The following is a 22,084-nucleotide window of genomic DNA, read 5'->3' as shown; positions in this document are numbered from 1 at the left end:
AGGAGGTTGTAGTGAGGCTGGAGCTGGTCTCTTCTCCCTAATTACTAATAATGCCTCACGTTGCGTCAGGGGAGGTTGAGGTTGGATGTTGGGAGGAAGTTCTTTACTGAGCAGGTGGTCAGGCACTGCTCAGGGAGGTGGTGGAGTCCTCATCCCTGGAGGGGTTTGAAAGGAGAGCGGATGTGGTGCTTGAGACTATGGTCTAGTGATGAAGGATGCTGGGATGAAGGTTGGACTGGAAGATGCTGGTGCTCCTTTCCAACCCTAGCGATTCACAGTGATTAGATGTTGTGCTGAGGGATTTGGTTTAGTCAAGGACTTGTCAGTGTGAAACTAATGATTGGGCTCGATGAGCTTGAAGGGCTTTTCCAATCTCAGAAATTCTGTGATTCTGTGGGGTAGAGAATTCCCCCCGAATTCCATCTTTTGTCTTGCAGCTGTTTTCCCCCTGTGGCCCAAAATATATGTGTCTTCCTGCTGAAGTGCTTCCATTGCATGCAGTCAGGATTGAAGTTTTGACACCCATAAGAATTCCTCTTTCTATCTCAATCTTAATTCATATCTTAAACTTTTGTAATCTCTTCTTGTGCTATGGATTGCAGGTGTACACAGGTTAATTTCTTAACCAAAGCAAGGAAAGTTCCTTTCTTATTGAGTATCAAAAAGCAGTAAGGTAAAACCATGCATTTGCAAACACCAGGAGAGGAGTGGGAGAGATGCATACCTAGAGAAATGATTCCTGGCAAGAATTGTCACTGGCCTTGGGGCTGCAGGCAGCAAACAAGAAATCCGAAGGAGCTCTGACTACCATGCAATCAGGCAACACTATACTCAGACCACCTCGGCTTTGTAATGGAAACAGAATCCGTATTAAGCTACTCAGCAGCTAATCAATCACCCAAGTCCACCAGGCTGGGCATGGAAGATTGTATCTCTTACATACAGGAGGAGGAAGAAGAAACAGCTGTGGCACGTCCTTGAAGTAAGGCGATCTATTGTAAGAGAAAGGCAGCTTGTTACACGGTGTTATGGGCCTGCAGAATAGTGTTCCTGGGTGGGTTTTTTTTGTCTGCTTGTTTTCTTCTAGTTTGTTTCCTTTCTTGTTTTGGTTGGTTGGGTTTTTTTTGTTTGTTTGTTTGGGGTTTTGTGTGGTGGTTGCTGTGATTGTTTGTTTCCATTTTTTTAATGCTACAGGTTGGACACATGAATAGCATAGTCATGGTAAAGTAACAGCAGGTCATGGGGCACTCATCACAGTATTACCAAGGCTGGAAGAGACCTCATAGATCATCAAGTCCAACCCTTTACCACAGAGCTCAAGGCCAGACTATGGCACCAAGTGCCACGTCCAATCCTGCCTTGAACAGCTCCAGGGACGGCGACTCCACCACCTCCCCGGGCAGCCCATTCCAGTGTCCAATGACTCTCTCAGGGAAGAACTTTCTCCTCACCTCCAGCCTAAATTTCCCCTGGCGCAGCCTGAGGCTGTGTCCTCTTGTTCTGGTGCTGGCCACCTGAGAGAATAGAGCAACCTCCTCCTGGCTACAACCTCCCCTCAGGTAGTTGTAGACAGCAATAAGGTCCCCCCGAGCCTCCTCTTCTCCAGGCTAACCAATCCCAGCTCCCTCAGCCTCTCCTCATAGGGCTTGTGCTCGAGGCCACTCATAAATTGCCACAAGTTGGTTTTTTTTTAGCCTAATTGCTATTTGGGTATCAAAACTACAATTCAGTAGCCTACTTGCTAGAGAATTGGACCGGGGAGATGAAGTGGACAGCTGGCACAGTATATGGGCACTTGAATGCGGAAACAAAAAGACAGCTGCTGGATCTAATTTTAAACGTAGGTCTTGATCGGATCCTTCTAGATCCTGGCTGCCCTGCTACAGCAGAGTCATTAGTAGGAGTGAAGTTCAAGATACTGGTAAAAAGCTTTTGTGAAAAGGGGAATCACTCTTGTTCCAGTTATGGTATTTCCATTTTTCACAGTAAGTAGTATCAGCTTAGAGAAGAAGTGGGTGGGTCGTGGTCTAACAGTGCTTACACAGGCAGCTTCTCTGGCGTGTCTTTATGGGCAGTGGGACTTTGTCCTGAAAGCAGGAGGGCAGGCAGACATCTTTCAGATTAGGAAACTGTGTAACAATGTCTTTTTTTTTCCTCTCTCTAATATTTAAAAATCATAATGGTTACCGTTTGGGGCACGAGATTATAATTCTGAGTGTTTTACATCAGGAGTCAGGAATGCAGCACGCATTAGCAGCAAGCTGGAGTGCCATCTCGTGGAGCTCTGCAAGTCCAGCCTGCTTGCCTGCCTTTATTTATTTAGCCAGTACAAAAATAACCACAAGTAATGTTGTTCTCGTATAACTGCTCTTTTAGAACTAGCAAGTTAGAGATTTTATTAATTCAGCAGCTGGTTAAGCATTTTTGTTTGCGTTTGGCTGTCAGAGTGCTATTAACAAATCGGGGGGGTTTGATTTCAAGGTGTGACTGTGTTCTGCTTTGTTTGGCTGGGATACTAAGGGCTGTGGGGACGTTTCTGGTGTTAGTTCTCTTTAGGAAGCCAGCTAAACTACAGAAACTTGCTGTAGCTGTGAACACATGCAGCACACTGCTTCTCTGATGTGAAGGCTCTCCTCTGTTAAGATCACTCTGTTAGCCAGCTGATAGGTCTAGAAATAAGAGCTCTGCTGGTTTAGATCTGCTTCAGGAAAGCAAAATTTCCACACTTTTCAAAGATTTTTTTTTTTCATAATAGGAAATGTGATGAAATAATAATGAAGAATACTCTTTTTTGCTTTGTTACAATACTTTAGAATCTGACTTCACTGCCTACTAGAAAAGAAAACACTCTAAAGATAGTCTGCTTACTTAAACTGGTGTAAGTTTAAATGATCATAGAATTATAGAATCAACCAGGCTGGAAGAGACCTCCAAGATCATCCAGGCCAACCTAACACCCAGCCCTGTCCAATCAACCAGACCACGGCACTAAATGCCTCAGCCAGGCTTTGCTTCAACACCTCCAGGGACAGCAGCTCCACCACCTCCCTGGGCAGCCCATTCCAATGCCAATCACTCTCTCTGCCAACAACTTCCTCCTAACATTCAGCCTAGACCTCCCCTGGCACAACTTGAGACTGTGTCCCCTTGTTTTGTTGCTGGTTGCCTGACAGAAGAGATCAACCCCACCTGGCTACAGCCTCCCTTCAGGTAGTTGTAGACAGCAATGAGATGATCAAGCACAAGCATAGTATGCAATTAATTGTGTTTTTCCCTAAGGCAAAATGAGTAAAACAGAAAGATGTTTATTCTAAGGTGGAATATAACATTTTGTTGTGAAATGCTGTAAATAGAATGAAAAAAGAGAAACAGTTGGAGCTGGAGCTGCGGGGCAGAGAGGGTAAATGGCCAAGCAGGAGGTCGCATTTCATTTCTGTGTATTCCCTAATTTCCCTTCGACAGCATTAGCACAGCAAGTACTCTAGTTGTGCTGTGTTTAAACTTTCAGGGTTTCTGCCTCCTGTACAGCTGAACACTGCTCTTGTGCACTCGACTCAAAGGCTTTGAAATGACAGCTGCGAGGATGGTTTATTTCACATCTTCCCTCCTGTGTTTGCTTGCGTACCCTAAGTGCATATGTTTTTGTCTGTACTTCCCAACTAACGCTCTTGTTGTCAACAGGCAAGTTCGGAGGTACCGAAACTGCGAAAGGAGGACCAGAAGGCACGAAGTGCACTCTTAGCTGATATCCAGCAGGGGACTCGCTTGAGAAAAGTCACTCAAATCAACGACCGCAGTGCACCGCAGATCGAAAGTAAGTGCTCCTTACTGAAGGCTCTTGGGTGAGCTTTGCTGGGGGCTCACTTGGGCAGTTTTCAAACTGAAGAGCGGGTTTGAAGTTCAGCAAAGCTCCGCATCACAGGCTCTGCTCACTTGCTCCCTGGGATAGCACAAGGAGCGACGAGTGCAAGTTGCAGCAAAAGAGGTTCTTCCTCAACACAAGGGGGAACTTCTTCACTGTAAGGGTCACAGAGCACTGGAACAGGCTCCCCAGGGAGGTCGTGGAGTCTCCTTCCCTGGAGACTTTCAAGGCTTGTCTGGATGTGTTCCTCTGTGATCTGTGTTGTCCTGCTCTGGCAGGTGGGTTGGACTCGATGATCTCTTTGGGTCCCTTCCAAACCCTTACATCCTATGATCCTATGATGTGGAGAGGGGACTCTTCCTAAACTTGCATCCTGCTCTCAGATCAATAGCTCTTAGCACTTCATAATAAGTTCATAACTGGATATCACCTTAACAGGCATTCTCTGACCAAACAGAGTCACAAATTATGGAATCCTTGAGCTATTCTCACTCACACATGAAAAAGTTTAAGTGGGAATTGTTGGCTTTTGCAGAATTGTTGTTTATTAGACAAATGAAAATGGCAACAAATTCTGGGAGCATAAATTTAATGTTGTCTAACACAGATTCTTCTTGGTGTCACTACTGATGTGAGATTAAAAAGCACCAGAGAGTGCAGTGCTCCAAGATATGGGTCACAGAGTAATGGCAGTTTGCTATATTAACAGCAGCTTTCCTTGCTGAGCCTACCTAAACAGGGCTATGTTCACTGGCGACAAGCCTTAGCAGTCTGGAAGCAGGGATAAAATTACTTTCTGATATACCCTTTTTCAACAGAACCCAAAGGAGCTAACAGAGATGGAGTCAATTCAGCCATTAATAAAGGTGGCTCTCAGCCACCTTTGGGAGGCTTATTTGCTGGTGGCTTTCCTGTTCTCAGACCAGCAGGCCAGAGAGACATGCCAGGTAAGGGCTTCACTTTGATGAATGAACTAATAGATGGGGAAACTTTGATATAAGATAAAAGTACTTCAGAATTAAGTTTAGTGACTGATTTTTATTGTGAGCTTTGTGTTGTTTGTCTCCAAACCCTTAGCTCATCCTTTCACTGTGGAGGTCTCTATTTATAATGTGCTTCAAATCATCTTCATGAATCTCAGATGCCTAATTCCTTAAAATGTAAATATTAAGCTATCTCTGCTCTGGGTAGAAAGGAGATTGATTAGATTGCACAGAGTTTTTATGGAGACTTTATTTAATGAAAACTTGTAATTGTGCCTCAAAAAGAGTATTGAAATCCCAGTTTATCAACTTCAGCACAATTGCCAACAAAGTGATTTCCTTCCCTCCATGAGCCTGTGTTGCTATGGTATTACAGAATTGTGTGTTACTTTAAAGACTCCTATTTAAAATTTTTGCCCTCTGGGTTTTGTAAAATACAGCTTTGATCCAGCAAGGTTAAGTTATTGACCTAAAAAAAGAAGTCACTTTAAAAAAGCAGGAGAAAAGCCCTGCTGCTGCTTTCACCTCAAGAAGTGCCAGCATCAATGAGAGGTGACTTTCAGAGTCACAGCAGTGACACTGGGCACAGTTGGGCAGCTGGTGCCTGCTCAGGCAGCACAGAACATGGTGGGCATTTGCAGGGACAGACAGAACTTGGCTCTGCTTGCAGGTTTCCTTTTACTGGAAGGCAAGCTCAAGATGTGCAGCACTGCTCACGAGAGGGCTTTCTCACATAGCTTCAGCTGCAATAGCTACTTTGCTCTTAAAACTGTGACCATGCCTACCCAACTCTGGGAATACAGAATAAGATTCCTTTTTTGGATCTCACTTTGTGAAAAGTCATTGATATTTACTTAAGAAAATGTATTTTGTAAGGCCAAAGGTAGGACAAGGGAGGTTATTCTGCTCCTGTCCTCAGCACTGATCAGGACACACCTTGAGTGCTATGTCCAGTTCTGGGCCCCTCAATTCAAGAGGGAAGTTGAGGTGCTGGAATGAGTGCAGAGAAGGGCAACAAAGCTGGAGAGGGGCCTGGAGCACAGCCCTGTGAGGAGAGGCTGAGGGAGCTGGAGGTGTGCAGCCTGCAGAAGAGAAGGCTCAGGGCAGACCTCATTGCTGTCTACAACTACCTGAAGGGAGGCTGTAGCCAGGTGGGGTTGGTCTCTTCTGCCAGGCAAGCAGCAACAGAAGAAGGGGACACAGTCTCAAGTTGTGCCAGGGCAGGTCTAGGCTGGATGTTAGGAGGAAGTTGTTGTCAGAGAGAGTGATTGGCATTGCAATGGGCTGCCCAGGGAGGTGGTGGAGTCGCTGTCCCTGGAGGTGTTGAAGCAAAGCCTGGCTGAGGCACTCAGTGCCATGGTCTGGTTGACTGGCTAGGGCTGGGTGCTAGGTTGGCCTGGATGATCTCGGAGGTCTCTTCCAGCCTGGTTGATTCTATGATTCTAAGCTCCATTACACCAGGGGCAACCTTTGGACAGGAGATGTTTGCGGATAGTTTATCAGAGTAACCACTGAGGGGAAGACGAAGAGCTGGAGGGTTACACTGTTTTGAAAGTCTGATGAGGGGGAGCAAGGTGCTAACGGTGTGATGTGCGCTCCCTGTTTTTCAGCCGGGAGGCCAGGGCAGCTCTCTGGAGCCCGGGCAGAGGCTCCCAAGCCCTCCGCCCCCCCGAACGGCAGCGCTGCAAAGGCCGGCAGCACCGCCTCGCCGCCAGCCGAAGGCCCGCGGATGGCTGCCCCACCAGAGCCCCCCAGCACCTCCCGAGCCGGCGCTGGCGCCGCACGTCCCAGCCTGCCCGCCCCGCCGCCGCCGCCTCCCGCTTCCAGCAAGCCCTCCCTCACCTTCCCTCCTCCTCCCGCCCTGCCGCCTCCGGCCGAACGCCCGCCCAAGGGGGGGTCCCCCGGCTCTGCCCCTCCGCCCCCGCCCCCGCCTCCGCCTCCTCCTCCTCAGGCCGACAAACCCACCAAGAGGCAGGCGGCCCCTTCGCAGCCGCCCCCGCCGCCTCCCCCTCCTCCCCTGCCCGTCGTCCCGCCGTGTGGGTTTCCAGGCCGCACGACGGACTTGGCTGCCGCTGCTGCTTCCCCTCCACCGGAGAGAAAGGACTGTCCGCCTCCCGCACCGCCGCCGCCGCCCTCGCAGGCCCTGGCCCCAAACAGGCTCTCCTTCCCCCCCTCCCCGGCCCTCGGCGGTGCTCTCGGCAATGCTGACGTGCCCCCTCCGCTGCCGCCCAAGTCCCCTCACCTGCTGTCACAGCTCCACAAGCCAAGCAGTATCCAGTCGCTGCCGCTGCCGCCTCCCCCTGGCCTTCCCCAGCCCGCAGCGGCGGCAGAGAGCAGGAAGAGGAGAGCCGGGCGAGGCGCAGGTGAGAGCGGCGCGTTTGACCGGGGGCCGGTTGCTGCCTGTGCTGGCGAGGCAGAGTGCAATGCATGGAGGGGTGTAAGAGGAAGGTGAGATCCGCTGCGTGGGAGCAATCCCTGCGGATCACACAGCATGTAATGAGCACGGGACAGGTGCTCCCTGCGGGGCACACCTAGCTGAGTGTGTGGTCCACGGGAGCACCATGCTGATCGGTGGCAGCAGCGTTTTGGGACTGCTGCGCTTTTTCTTGCCCTCGTGTTGGTATTGCCATGCCTCCAGCAGTGCACTGACCGAGCGTAGGAGCGGTGTCCTAACCGTTTCAGGCAGGGCAGGGTCCGTGTACACCATCGTGGCTGCTAGGTCTGCAGCTGCACAAGTGCCAGCCTACCCATGACATCCTACTACTGCTGTGCCCATGCGGTCTGGAGCAGTATTGGCCATGTCTGGGAAATGGTACAGAAGAGAATAGAACAAAAATGGGGCAGCTACAGCTGCAGATTGAGCAAAGGCAATTATGGATGCAGTCCTCTGATGCTCAACGAAGGGGAGCAGCTGGTGCCTCCTGTTACCAAGGTAGTAGGGCCAAAGGTTTCTCTGACTGCTTGGGCAGTAGAGCTATTGGCTAGGGTTTCCTTGAGCAGATGGCAGAAGGAACTCTTAGCAGACTTCTCTGGTGTAATGAAGACTTAAAAAATGAGCTTAGGTCGGTGTGGGTTTGAGAAATGGAGACAGCTACTTAATAAGGAACATCTGAAGAGGATGTTCTGTACCCTGTATTTTAGCAGCCACATGCCAGCAGAAAGATTGCTGGTTCTCTTTGACAGCAGTGGGAAAGGCCACGCAAGTACAGCAGATCAGGTGCTTCAGGATGGTGATTCATGCTGCTCTGGAACTGTCTGGTGAATTCTTACTTTATCAAGATGCCTGGTTCTCATGGTGGTTCAGCTTTTGAGGCATTCATAAAATCAGCCTGCCTTTCTCATAGTTACCTAAGCAGTTTTGAGAGGCTGTTAACTTGAATGCCTTGGGCTCTCCCTGCCCCATACACAGTTCCTGTGGTAAGTGTGCTAGTTTGAAGCTAGCTAGAATGTTTTGGTGAGAAGAATTAGATTACAGGCTGTGAAAAGGAAACAGTGGTGATGTCCACTGCTCTCATAGGCTTGCTGAGATGTATAAAACCAAGAACATATAGATAAGGGAGTCTCTCTTTAGGCTCTGAGGCTGCATGAACTTCCCTCTTTAACCTGCCATCTGCTCAGATGATGTGAATGTTGGTTTTGCAGCTCCTCGGTGAAAAGCACAAGAATAACAGTAGTTCCACTCTCTACTTGTCACAATGTCAGGAAGTTGTTTTCCTTCAGAGATACCATCTAGTGTGGTTGGTTGGATTTGGAGGGTTTTTTTGTTGTTTTGGAGGATTTTTTTTTTCTAGTGCTAAAATGCTTGTTCTTGTGAAAGTGGAAGGCTACTCTTCCCCTCCAAAATGGGCCAAAGCCATACTTCAGAATGTCAGAATTGCCCTAAAACTAGAAATAGCAAGCTCCACCACTCCAGTAGTGACTTGTCTTTAATACTTCATGCTCTAAATCCATGGTCACTTCTGTGCAAAGCTTGCTGTTTGGTTTGCCAAGTCGTGCTGATTGTGTGCATCTGCTGCTTCTTTTCAAGGACCTGGCGCTGGTAAGCCACTCACACCTCCACAGCCACCAGCCAGGTCACCCACAACTGAACTTACAAGCAAGTCTGGAGTCTCAGCCTGGGCTACAGCTCATGAACCTTACCCACCACTTAAAAATGGAAATATGCACATCATTGGTAATTCACCTAAGTTATATCTCTTAGCTTTGATTAATGATTTTAGTACAAAAGCTTATGTGTCTCTCAGACCTCAAAAACTCACTTAGGGCTCTCTCATTGCTATAGCAGGGCTGTAAGACTAGAACACGAGAAATATTTTTGTACAACCTTATACAATGAGAGAACACTAAGGATTTTTCACAAATCTTTTAACTCATCCAGTAGACAAGAAAAGTGTACACTACCTGCAAAATTAGCTAAGAGTGTGTAAAAGCTGCTGAATTGTTTATATTGCTATTCTTAAACCCAGTTCATGGACAATTAGTAACTTCCAGTAGGACAAGGGAGGTTATTCTTCCCCTGTACTCAGCACTGCTCAGGCCACACCTTGAGTACTGTGTCCAGTTCTGGGCCCCTCAATTCAGGAGAGATGTTGAGGTGCTGGAATGTGTGCAGAGAAGGGCGACAAAGCTGGTGAAAGGCCTGGAACACAAACCCTATGAGGAGAGGCTGAGGGAGCTGGGGGTTGTTTAGCCTGGAGAAGAGGAGGCGCAGGGGCGACCTCATTGCTGTCTACAACTACCTGAAGGGACATTGTAGCCAGGTGGGGGTTGGCCTCTTCTCCCAGGCAACCAGCAGTAGAACAAGGGGACACAGTCTCAAGTTGTGCCAGGGCAGGTCTAGGCTGGGTGTTAGGAGGAAGTTGTTGTCAGAGAGAGTGCTTGGCATTGGAATGGGCTGCCCAGGGAGGTGATGGAGTCACTGTCCCTGGAGGTCTTCAAGAAAAGCCTGGCTGAGGCACTTAGTGCCATGGTCTAGTTGACTGGATGGGACTGGGTGCTAGGTTGGCCTGGATGATCTTGGAGGTCTCTTCCAACCTGGCTGATTCTATGATTCTATGATTCAGTCCTGTAGAGCACTCGAAATCATTTTCATGGTCTGATGAATTGGTCGTTTGTTCTGACTTGAAAAACCCCTTAGGAATACCTCTGCTACTGCACTTATCACCACTGCAGAACACAGGAATAGCAGCCAGAAGCTTAACTTTGATTAGCAGCAGGCAGCACTTGCAAGTGAGCCAGACAATTTGGATGGCTCACAGTACTCATCAAGATTGTTTATGTGGAATGAGCCACTATTAATTCCAGGGGGAAATGAAAGTCAGCAGTTTTAACTGAAATTACTTGTGGCATTTTTTTGTGTCTCTGACAGTGACTAATGTTTGTTTCATCGATCTTCCCAGATGACTTTGAATCTAAATTTACTTTCCATTCTGTGGAAGACTTCCCCCCACCTGATGAATTCAAGCCATTTCAGAAAATATATCCCAGCAAGATAGCTAGAGGTAAGTGTGTACTCATTATCCAGTAGGATTAAAACCTGAGTGAAAATAAAGAACAGCAGCCAGCATTAAAATGAAAAATTGGGCTGCTAGCACAGGCACAGAGGAATGGAATTTGGCCCAGGGGCAGCAGGGACCAACAATGAATCAAAAAGCACTTGAGTACTTTGAAATCCTAATAGCTAAAAATAGAATGAGGTGGCTTGGCATGTAATTTGTGTTCTTTAGATGAATTTGCAGAGCCCTTGATGTTAAAAGCAGTGATGCCACATGAACAGACTTAGGCAGTTACTGAGTTGAAGCTGTTTTGTTTGTGAACTTGTGAAATCGTGAAAGGTGACTTGATCCATGTCCCATGTCTGCCATCGTGTGTTTTGATTGAAATACTACGCATGGTGTTTTACACAGCTGATAAACAAAGAGACTCGGTATCTAAACCTTGCTAGGAAAGTAGTGAATGACTGAACCTCCCTCATCCTGTCTCTTAGAAATTTGTTAACAGGTCACTTAGAGAAGCAGAAGTTCACCTGTTCAGCTTTGAAAACTGGTAGTTCAAGGTGCCAGAAGATCTCATGCCTACATTCTGGTTTCTATAAAAGTCTTTTTTGTGTTACTACAGCAACTATTTATCTCCAACTTTTAATTAAGGTGTTTGGATTTGGGTTTGGATTGGGGTGTTTTGGTTTCCTTGTTAAGGTACTTTGTATGGTCCAGTTGATTGGTTAGGGCTGGGTGATAGGTTGGACTGGATGAGCTTTGAGGTCTCTTCCAACCTGGTCGATGCTGTGATTCTATGACTTTTCAGAGCAGCTTCAATTGGTCAAAATCATCTGCTTTATGATCTGATCACCGATGTCTTAGTCAAGGGCTACAGAGAGTAAGCAGTATCTATCAGTTCAAGTGTAAGAGATAAATGTAGCATCCTTGCTGTTGAGCTGCATCCAAAATACACATCAAAAAAAAATGCATCTATCTCCTCTAATTAAACCTGTCCTATCTATTTACAGATCCCTCTAAAAATCCTCCTTTAAGAACACATGTGAGATGAAGAGAGTCTTCTGAAGCTCTCTGGATTGGTGTTACATAAGAACAACAACATGAAGATAACACATATAAATCAGAAGAGGTCTTCATTACAGCAATAGAGATGAATTTGAATTGCAAGTGCTGCAATGTTAAACGTTTCTATGAACTGGAAAACCCAAGAAAATGATACTTTTTGAACTGGCCTACATACTACAGGAATGTTAGTACAGGCTTTTAAATTATTGTGTCTAGGTGAATATTTTTTAAGCAAAGCTGTGTGAAATTTAAATTTTGTAGTGTTGAAACAATTCTTGTTCTTATCATGTGACAGCTGTTACCTCAGAATACTGTTTGCACTATGTGCCTGTAGTTCATTTTAACCCTGCCATCACAATTCTTAAGGTATTTCAGAATTTACCCAGTTGTTATTCAGACAGTTTTGAATGAGCTGTCTCTGTATGTTTCTTCCCTTTTTTTTTTCTTCTGCCTGCCTTCAGATGGCAGCAGAATGGGCCCACAATCCTTTTCTCATCAAACATGAAGGGGAAAGAGATGACAGGTAGCTGTGGCTGCTGTTGAGCCACCTCCCATTGATTACAGATCCTTATAGGATAGTCTGGAGAAGCCCAACTGGGTAGAGTGGTCATGGACTTGACAAAGCTGTCAGAACTTTTCCAAACTGGAGGAAAAGAAAGTTGTTCTACTGTAAGCAAACCCCCAACCATGGTGCAGGTGAATATATACACCATGAAGTATGTCATGAAAGGGCATAAGTTCTGTTGATTCCTGCCTGTAAAGTGGATAGTTCCTGGTTGTGTGATGAGCTGTCTCTAGGGGGTCCTTGGAGGATGGAAGCAACACCTACATTTTAAAGAGACAGCTGGAGCTATTGTTGACCCAGAGAGCAGTGAAAATTCCATGTCCAAAATACACCACAGAGAACAAGCAGTCTCCAAAGTGATTGTTCCCTTGAATAGAGCTGGCTGAATAAAATAACAGCTTAGCACTGGATGAGACTTCAGCTGCTGCTTTTGCTGTGCAGCCTGAGGTAATGTCTTTGGTTCACAGATGTTCAGATATGGTGATACCTGTCTCCAGAAAGAATTGTCCTTGTGCATTTCACTGCATTAATAGAAGTGTTGCCAGCCTAGGGAGGTGATCCTTCCCCTCTGCTCAACGTTGTTGAGGCCACATCTGGAGTACTGGGTGGCTCTGCGCTGCAAAAGATGTGAACACGCTGTAGAGTCCAACAAACATCCACTAAGATAACAAAGGGACTGGACCATCTCTTCTGTGAGGAAACAGAGAGCTGAGACTGCTTGGCTTAGAGAAGAGAAGGATCTCATCAATGTAGGTAGATATCTGGAGGGATGGTATGAAGACAGAGCTAGGCTCTTTTCAGTGGTGCCCAGTGACAAAACTAGAGGCAATGGGAACAAACTGAAACATGGGAGACTGAACATCAGGAAACACTTTTTCACTATGAGAGTGACCAAGCACTGGTACAGGTTGGCCAGGGAGATTGTGGAGGTATTCAGGTTGTCTGGATGTGTTCCTAGACTGCTGAGGTGACTCTGTTGAGCAGGACCATTGGACCAATGACCACCAGAGGTCCCTCCTAGTCTCAACTACTCTGATATCCCTTCTTACAGCTTGCTTGGGTAGCTGAAATGCTACAGGCTTATGAAAGAGAAGCCTGGGAGCATTCGTTTACCACTGACTGAATATGAACCAGCAATGTGGCCAAGAGGTCTAACAGTGTCTTGGTTTCTAGCAGAAATAGTATGCCCCAGACTAGTGAAGTGGTTGTCCTTTTCCACTTGGCACTGGTAAGGATAAGGGCAAGATGCTACAGCATATCCAAAGGGTAACAAAGTTGGTGAAGGATGTAGAACACAAGTCTTAGAGGAACAGATGAAGGAGCTGGAATTGTTCACCCTTGAAGAAAGGAAGCTGAAGGGGAACATTATCGCTTTCTACAGCTCCCTGAAAGGAGGCTGTAGCAAGGTCTCTTCTCCAAGGTAACAAGTGATAGGACAAGAGGAAATGGCCTCAAGACATGCCAGGGGAGGTTTAGATTAGATATTAGGAAAAATTCCTTCATCAAAAAAGGTTGTTAAGCATTGGAACAACCTGCTCAGAAAAGTGGTTGCATCACTGTCCCTGGAAGTATTTAAAAGCTAGATTTATGTGGTGCTTAGGGGCATGGTTTAGCGGTGGACTTGGCAGTGCTAGGGTAATGGTTGGACTCGATGGTCCTGAAGGTCTCTTCCAACCGGAAAGATTTTATGATGCATTAGCTTGGAAAAGGGCACTGCTGTTCCAGGGTAGGCCTGGTGCCAACAGCCAGGCTGTTTACAGCTATGGCATTAAATTATGTAAGTGCCATCAATTCCCCTCCGCTGCAGCTGTACTAACTTTCTAGATCACAGGTAAAGCCATGCCTTTGAACAAAGCTATTTGGAAAAGACAGGTAACTGCATCTTTATATAACTCTGCTTTTGTCTTAGTCCTTGCAACAGCTCAGTTAATGCTGTAACTCCTACACATGCATGCCCATGGTGTGGAGAAGGTGTAAGGGTAAGAAGCTTTTCACCTGTAAAACTCTTAAAGCATCATTAGTCTTCTTCTAGCTGCTTATGATACATAGCTGTATGTTATGTGAAAAGAAAAGCAGTGATGCTTTGACCAATACTTCTGTCACTGTCATAGTTACATGATAAATATGTGTGAACATAGTACATTGCTTCATTAACAACTGGAAAAGTTTAATACTGCTTTGAAGAGTATTTTGTTATAGTACTATTAAAGGTGACTTATTGTTGGTTCTCATTTGTCCTGGCACTTCTGTACTGCTCCCCAGCAGTATAAAATCATAAGGATTTTAAGACTAGTTCATGCTATTCTGCCTGCTAGAAGGTACATACAAGGAGAACAAATTTCCCTCTTGTTTTTATGATGATTTAGGGGTATTTTAGAAGCAAACAGCATCTTTCAGGGTTAAATTAGAAAGGCTGAGCACATTTGCAAGTGTTGGTGACACATTACTTCCATAGATACTGTTGTTCAAGGTCCATTGAAGCTTCTGAAGTGGCTGTTACCTGGAGAAGAAAATCACCTTGGCTATTACTCAGTGGCAATTGTTACCTGGAGAAGAAAATCACCTTGGCTATTACTCAGTGGCAATTGTTACCTGGAGAAGAAAATCACCTTGGCTATTACTCAGTGGCAATTGCTCCCAGTAGTTCCACCATGTCCTTCCACCGAGCCACAGCTATGCTCAACACCACTGGAAGTTGTAAGGCCATGAGGGTGCTCTGTTTTCTCAGATTGGTAGGACTAGTGATTGCATTCAAGTATAATGTGATAGCACAGCTGTTTGGTGGAGAGTTGGGAGTTGTTTTGCTTTTTTCTTAAGTGCACTACTGAGCAGAAGCAAAAGCAACATTCTGTTAGAAAATTACTACCTGGATCGCTGTGATCAAAACAGTTTATTAGTTCTGTCATAGAAGCATTTCCAGATAAGGACACAAGTTCCCACAAGATAACCACAAGTGTTGGCTTCTCCCTTAAGAAACAGGTGAATAAGCTATCTTATGTTTTTAGCAGGAACACCCTCTTCTTTCATCTTGTCTCCCTCCCAGCTCTCAAAGGATAGAGATCATAGTTGTGCAAAAGAGTTGCATGAAGTGCTATATCCTAATTTCAGCCCTCTGGCTTGGGCAGACACTTCATCCTCCTTCTCTTGTTCACAAATACCCAGCTACTCCTAGGAGGATGAAAAGTGCTTTGTAAACAACAGCTCATAGAAGTAGCTTTGAAGTTCTACGTGACATTTGTTACGTGTACTCTGATTCTAGGAGTACTTTTGTTCAACATACCCTTTCATGCCAAAAGTGGATTAATTGGAATATCCATTTACTGAAGCTGTGGGCAATTGCCAAAAGCAGACAGCTCCTTCAGATAGCTTCATCTAGCTCAATACTCTCTGAAATGAAGAGTGCTCCTTGAAGAGTCACTCTTCTGGGTGGGTAGAGAGAAGCTAAGTTTTAAGGTTTACTTGCCTCTTTTCTTCTTCCTTGTCTCTATTTTCAGAATACTTAAGGATAGTTTTGTTCCTGTGATGGCATGGGAGGAAGATACTGCAAATGGGACCATCATTAGGTTGGCCATAAGAGAAAAATACCTTTGTGCTTGTTTTCTGTAAGTGAAAAGGCCCAGTGTTTTCTTGTCCAGTTGCCAGTTGTTGTATAAAGCAACAAGGATGCAATGAGTCTGGATGGAACAGTTTCATTAACAAAAATACTGAGGATACAATGAGCCAAAATGTCAGTGACTGTTTCCCTAAATGCACAGTTGTCAACATACTGAGGTGTCACAGCCTTCTGTGGAGCCTATATTATTAAGTCCATGGTTCTTCACTATCCCCTTCCCTGAACAGTGAAGGATTTTAAATCTCTGTGCTCGCTTTTACTTATTAAAGGCATGGACTTCCTGTTGGAACCTCCTGTTAACCCACCCAATAACCAGGGTACACCTGTTTAATTCTTAAAGTATTTGCCCTAACTCACTTCACAGGCTCACAAGATGTCAGGGGTTGAAAGGCACACAAAAAGATCATCAAGTCCAAGTCCCCTGCCAGAGCAGGACCATACAATCTAGCTCAGATCACAGAGGAATGCATCCAGACAGGCCTTGAAAGTCTCCAGACAAGGAGTCCCCACAGCTTCCCTGGGGAGCCTGTGCCAGTGCTCTCTAACACTTACAGTAAAGAAGTTCCCCCTTGTGCTGAGGCAGAACTTCTTTTGCTGCAACTTACACCCATTGCTCCTTGTCCTATCCCAGGGAGCAGTGAGCAGAGTCTGTCCCCCTCCTCCTGACACTGAGCCCTCAGATATTTATAAGCATTTATTAAATCTCCTCTCAGTCTTCTCCAGACTAAAAGCCCCAGGTCCCTCAGCCTCTCCTGATCAGGCAGTGCTTCAGTCCCCTAATCATCCTTGTAGCCCTCTGCTCAACCCTCTCCAGCAGATCCCTGTCCCTCTTAAACTGGGGAGCCCAAAACTGAAGGCAGTACTCAAGATGAGGTCTCACCAGGGCAGAGTAGAGGGGGAGGAGAACCTCCCTTGATCTGCTGGGCACACCCTTCCTAATCCACTCCAGGATCCTGTTGGCTTTCTTGGCCACCAGGGCACATTGCTTCTACTTCTACGAGAAGAAAATACATAAAAAGGTCTGTCTGTAAGACCATCAAGGAGGGGAAGCATGCTGCAGAACTGCACTTCATGTAAGGAAGCATAAAACAGCCCATCCTAAGCCTCACCAGTTGGACTGCCACATGCACTAGTAACTCACTAGTACTTAATGGATACATCAGCCTTTTATACTCAACACAGATTTTACTGGGTACTGTACTGGGTGCTGTTCAGCAATACAAAGGCAGAAAGATGGAGAATGGGCAGGTATTAATCAATGTCTAGCATCTATTCCTTCAAAACACTCCAAATTTGTTGCACCTTAAGAGCACAAAGGTTATGTAGAGATGCCTTTTGCATCCAGATGGCCCTGTGCTAGTAGTACTCAGTACTAGTGGCAGCCACGTCGTTACAAACACAAACTTCCCTAAGCTGAGTGCAGGTGAAGGCAATATTTACCCTGGGGGACTTAATTCTGATGAGTTGCACAGGTATAATGCCAGATGCTGAGTTACTGTAACCAGATATACCCATATGAGGCCAGCAGAGAACCAGGACTTACCTTCCTGCCCCTCAAAACTGGCATTTCATCTCTATCATTCTTTGTATGAATTAGCAAGAGAAAAAGGTGAGTCAGCTTTGCTGCAAGCCTAGTCCTTAACAATAGAGAGGAGAGAAACCAGATTGCTTTCAATGATGATATGGCAGTTAGCCTGATGAAGTTAATCTTTGCTTTAATTGGTTGCCCAACATACATATTTAAACATTCTGTGCTCAATTAGCCAGCATGCACAACAGGAACTGGACCAGTCAGTGACTTTCTTCTTTCACTATATATATATACACAAACAGGAACACCACAAGATTGGACAAAGGAAAGCAATTTGTTAACTGGATACAGCTAGCAAGTAACATTTTTTTTTCCTCTAGAAATGGTTTTTTTTTCCTGCAAATTCACAAGTGTGAAGACCTCCTTTCAAGGTGTGAAGAACTTTGCAGTCTTCCAGTGAAAAGGCTAACAGTAGCCACTGTAGCTGCAATTAGATAAAATTCGTTTAAAATCCATTCTGAGCAAGAGTGAAAGCGAAAACAAGCAAACAAAAAACCCCAGCCTGCAAGAAAGCACAGGGGAAAGGGACTCTGGAGACAAACCAAGCAGAGGCACTGAGGTAGAAAGGTGGCTTTGGACCCAATTCTGAACAGCCTTAGCTTAGTGGTAAAAGAGGATAAGGAGGATCAGAATTGGATCCAACTTTTCACGTTCACAGAAGCTCAGTACCTAAAGAAGTGAAGTGTTTGCTTACGTTATTTGAAGAACTTTAGTTCTGTGTCAACACAGTCATAGAAAAGATCCACTACTTCAGCAGGATCCAGAATCTCTGTACGAGTAAGGATATCTTCCATTGCTTCCAAGCCTTGTTTTTCAAGGTCTAACATAATGCTCATCAGTTTCTGGCCTTTATCCTAAGGGCATGAAATAATCAAACTCAGTTAACAGCAACCAGGCCTGTTGAAGCATTTTACTGTTCTCTTTTGTTACAGAGATCTTCTGTAGAATCATAGAATCAGTCAGGGCTGGAAGGAACTACAAGGGTCATCTAGTTCCAATCCCCCTGCCATGGGCAGGGACACTCTAATCTAGATCAGGCTGGCCAGAGTCCCATCGAGCCTGGCCTTAAACACCTCCCAGGCAACCAGCAGCAGAACAAGGGGACACAGTCTCAAGTTGTGTTGAGGTGGGTCTAGGCTGGATGTTAGGAGGAAGTTCTTCAAAGAGAGAGTGATTGGCATTGGAATGGGCTGCCCAGGGAGGTGGTGGAGTCGCCGTCCCTGAAGGTGTTGTAGCAAAGCCTGGATGAGGCACTTAGTGCCATGGTCTAGTTGACTGGACAGGGCTGGGTGTTAGGTTGGACTGGATGATCTTGGAGGTCTCTTCCAACCTGGTTGATTCTATGATTCTATGATCATCCTATCCTGTAATTCTGATATCTCTAATCACTTTAGAAGACTATACACAAGGAGGACTGAACATGCTGGTCAATGGGACAGAGTCTAGTTGGAGGTCTGTAACTAGTGGAGTCTCTCAGAGGTCAGTTCTGGGACCAGTACTATTCGGTGTATTCAGTAGTGACCTGGATGAGGGCATGGAGTGCCCTGTCAGCAAGTTTGCTGATGACACCAAGCTGGGTGGAGTGGCTGCCACACCAGAGAGTTGTGCTGCCACCCAGAGAGACACTTGGATAGGCTGAGAGTTGGGCAGGGAGAATTTTAATGAAGTTCAACAGAGGCAAGTGTAGAATCTTGCATATGGAAGAGAACAACCCCAGGTTATCAGTACAGCCTGGAGAGTGACCTGCTGGGGAGCAGTGAAGCGTAAAAGGACTTGGGAGAGCTGGTAGATGGAAGGATGGCCAGGAGCCAGCAGTGTGCTCTTGTGGCCAGGAAGGCCAGTGCCATTCCGGGGTGAATTAGAAGGGCTGTGGTTAATAGGTCGAGAGAGGTTCTTCTTCCCCTCTGCTCTGCCTTGATGAGGCCATGTTTGGAGTGCTGTGTTCAGTTCTGGGCCCCCCAGTTCAAGAAAGACAGGGAGCTGCTTGAAAGAGTCCAGCACAGAGGCATGAAAATGATTAAGGAAGTGGAACAGCTTCCTTAGGAGGAAAGCCTGAGAGAGCTGGGGCTTGTTAGCTGGGAGAGGAGGAGACTGAGCGGTGACCTCAGCAATGTTTATAAACATGTGCAGGGTGAGAGCCAGAAGGCTGCAGCCAGGCTCTGCTGGGTGATGCCCAGTGACAGCACAAGGAGCAATGGGTGGAAGCTGAGGCATAGGAAGTTTCATTTAAACATGAGGAGGAATTTTTTTCTGTGTGAGGGTGATAGAACACTGGAACAGGCTGCCCAGGGAGGTTGTGGAGTCTCCCTCTCTGGAGATATTCAGGAACCATCTGGATGTGTTCCTGTGTGATCTGCTCTGGGTGCTCCTGCTCTGGCAGGTTGGACTGGATGACCTTTCAAGGTCGGTTCCAGCCCCTGATGTTCTATGATTCTATGCTAATCAGCATCTCAGTTTGACTTCTCAATCCCTAAAACCAGCAGAGCAGAGCACCAGCCTCAGGATAGCGCAGCAGCTCTGCAGAGTGGCTTGTCCTCCAGGGGGTGTTGCTATTCAAGGATTCTAAGATTATTCAGAGCCTGTTTTTCAGTGAGTCACTTTGAAGCAAGTTGTGGAGTTAGGAATCCACCTTCCCTTCTTGAATTGCAGGCTATACAGGTCTTACCTGATCGCTCTCAAGGAGGGACCGGGCCCATTCGTGTGCCTTGTACAGTTCATGCCTGCGGTCAGGCTTCTCCTGGAACCGAGGTATCTTTTTAGCAGGATCATCATTGCCAAAAGAAGGAGACTGGACTTTTGGTACTAGTTTTACATCATCAACAAAAATAAAGGGTTTAAATATGGACCTGAAAGAAATGAGAGTTACTGCGTGCAGTAGTCAGAGATTTGATGTAGGTTACTGAAATGCTCATCAGGCTACTTGAACATGATAGACTGTGCTAGTTTCAGGCCGATTGGAATATATTTAGTGAGAGAAATTAGATGACAGGCTGTGAAAAGGAAACAATGGTGATGGCTACTGCACTCATAGGCTTGCTGAGATGGATAAAAACAAGAACACAAAACATAGATAATACAGTCACAGCTGGTGCTTGTGCTTTTCTCCCTGGGCTGCTGTCTGTGTCACTAATTCTTTTGCTTCCTAACCCCCCTGCCAATCCTCCAAACTCACCTCACACATTAGACAAACTCTGGGATAAGGTAGAAGGGTGGAAAGAAGGCGGAAGGGTGGTTGGGAGCCCCTCCTGGGGATTCTAGTTTCTGGGAGAGTTATACTCATCCCTTACATATTTATAAACATGAATGTGCTTCTGTATTTCTTTTAACTTGTTTATTTCTGTATGTAGCTGTAAATAGTGTAAATATCTGCTTGTATATTGTGCCAAGCTGTAAATACAAAGCTTCATTTTCTTAACTTCCAGCTGGCTGAGTCTAGTCTGGGTGATTTCATGAGAGTGGGGAGGTGAGTAACTCCCAAACCATCACAGAGATGCAGAACAGCACTAGGCACAGACTAGGTTAGAGAGTTGGAACTGGCCACCAGCAGAATAACTCTATGTGCTTCAAAATCATTGGGCTTGCCAGTTACCATAAAACTTACTCCTTTTTATCTATAGGGTTTTCTTCTGTCTCCTCCATGCCAGTTATGCCACTTCTTTAACAAACTAGAACTGTTTTCCTCTCCAAGTTTGTTTGCTGATATGATCAAATATCAGTGTTCACTCCTGGCTCAGTTTTTCTCCTCTGTTCACTCTGTCATCTCTCATTCTCCTCCCAGATTTCATGTTCTTTAAATCAATCCCACAGTTGTGTGGAGCAAGGAAGATTACACACCTTGCTCAGTATCAGAGTATTTGACATAAACCCAGCAACACTTTCAGATTTTATGTCAAGGGGTTGGGGGGAAGACATAACTACCAACATTGAGTGCCACTTCTCAAACAACTTCAACACAGAGTTTGGACCTAAGCCTCAGCAATCCAGGAACATAATTCCTGAGAGTAGGCACTGGAAGTGCACAGTGAAGCTGCCTTCCCTTCAGACACACAACAGAACAGTAGCCTGTGTTATGCAGTACAGGGAGTAGGCACTGGAAGTGCACAGTGAAGCTGCCTTCCCTTCAGACACATAACACAACAGGAGCCTGTGTTATGCAGTACAGGCAGTAGGCACTGGAAGTGCATGGTGAAGCTGCCTTCCCTTCAGACACACAACAGAACAGTAGCCTGTGTAATGCAGTACAGGCAGCAGGCACTGGAAGTGCACAGTGAAGCTGCCTTCCCTTCAGACACACAACAGAACAGTAGCCTGTGTTATGCAGTACAGGGAGTAGGCACTGGAAGTGCACAGTGAAGCTGCCTTCCCTTCAGACACATAACACAACAGGAGCCTGTGTTATGCAGTACAGGCAGTAGGCACTGGAAGTGCATGGTGAAGCTGCCTTCCCTTCAGACACACAACAGAACAGTAGCCTGTGTAATGCAGTACAGGCAGCAGGCACTGGAAGTGCACAGTGAAGCTGCCTTCCCTTCAGACACACAACAAAACAGCAGCTTGTGTTATGCAGTACAGGCAGCAGGCACTGGAAGTGCACAGTGAAGCTGCCTTCCCTTCAGACACACAACAGAACAGTAGCCTGTGTTATGCAGTACAGGCAGTAGGCACTGGAAGTGCACAGTGAAGTTGCCTTCCCTTCAGACACAGAACAGAACAGTAGCTTATATTTTGCTGTAAAGGAGCTGACAGAAGTGCAAGGCTCCTGCAAACAGGACTAATAGCCACTGCCTGCATGCAGTCAGCCAGTTCATTGCTGTTATCCTTTCCATGCCTGTGATGAAGCCTTGCTGACTAAGGGTATCCATGACTCACTAGCTGCACCTAAAAGAATGCTATTTTTAATTTGTTAAAAG

General features: G+C 46.1%; 2 protein-coding genes across 9 annotated transcripts in view; one reads left to right on the top strand and one right to left on the bottom strand.

The window, feature by feature from the left end:
* The window catches only part of WIPF3 (WAS/WASL interacting protein family member 3), a 42,042-nt gene extending 27,845 nt beyond the window's left edge, over positions 1-14,197 (top strand). For all 6 annotated transcript variants that reach the window (XM_064167117.1, XM_064167118.1, XM_064167119.1 and 3 more), the window contains exons 3-8: positions 3,682-3,814; positions 4,681-4,809; positions 6,456-7,208; positions 8,873-9,019; positions 10,245-10,346; positions 11,351-14,197. In XM_064167117.1, coding sequence (XP_064023187.1) covers positions 3,682-3,814; positions 4,681-4,809; positions 6,456-7,208; positions 8,873-9,019; positions 10,245-10,346; positions 11,351-11,391 — 1,305 coding nt within the window. In that variant the 3' untranslated portion in view covers positions 11,392-14,197. The remainder of the gene's footprint in view (positions 1-3,681; positions 3,815-4,680; positions 4,810-6,455; positions 7,209-8,872; positions 9,020-10,244; positions 10,347-11,350) is intronic.
* The window catches only part of SCRN1 (secernin 1), a 132,520-nt gene that overhangs the window by 70,056 nt on the left and 40,380 nt on the right, over positions 1-22,084 (bottom strand). For 2 of the 3 annotated variants that reach the window (XM_064167125.1, XM_064167124.1), the window contains exons 7-9: positions 19,840-20,020; positions 17,869-18,028; positions 17,282-17,598 (exon numbers count right to left, since the gene is read on the bottom strand). In XM_064167125.1, coding sequence (XP_064023195.1) covers positions 17,870-18,028; positions 19,840-20,020 — 340 coding nt within the window. In that variant the 3' untranslated portion in view covers positions 17,282-17,598; position 17,869. Of the gene's footprint in view, positions 1-17,281; positions 17,599-17,868; positions 18,029-19,839; positions 20,021-22,084 lie in introns of those variants that run through there. The other variant, XM_064167126.1, reaches the window with a different exon arrangement.

The sequence above is a fragment of the Pogoniulus pusillus genome, chromosome 28 (genome assembly GCF_015220805.1).
Source record: "Pogoniulus pusillus isolate bPogPus1 chromosome 28, bPogPus1.pri, whole genome shotgun sequence".
Taxonomy (NCBI): domain Eukaryota; kingdom Metazoa; phylum Chordata; class Aves; order Piciformes; family Lybiidae; genus Pogoniulus; species Pogoniulus pusillus.
The sequence above is the reverse complement of the archived record's forward strand: the minus strand, read 5'-3'. Positions and strand labels throughout refer to the sequence as shown.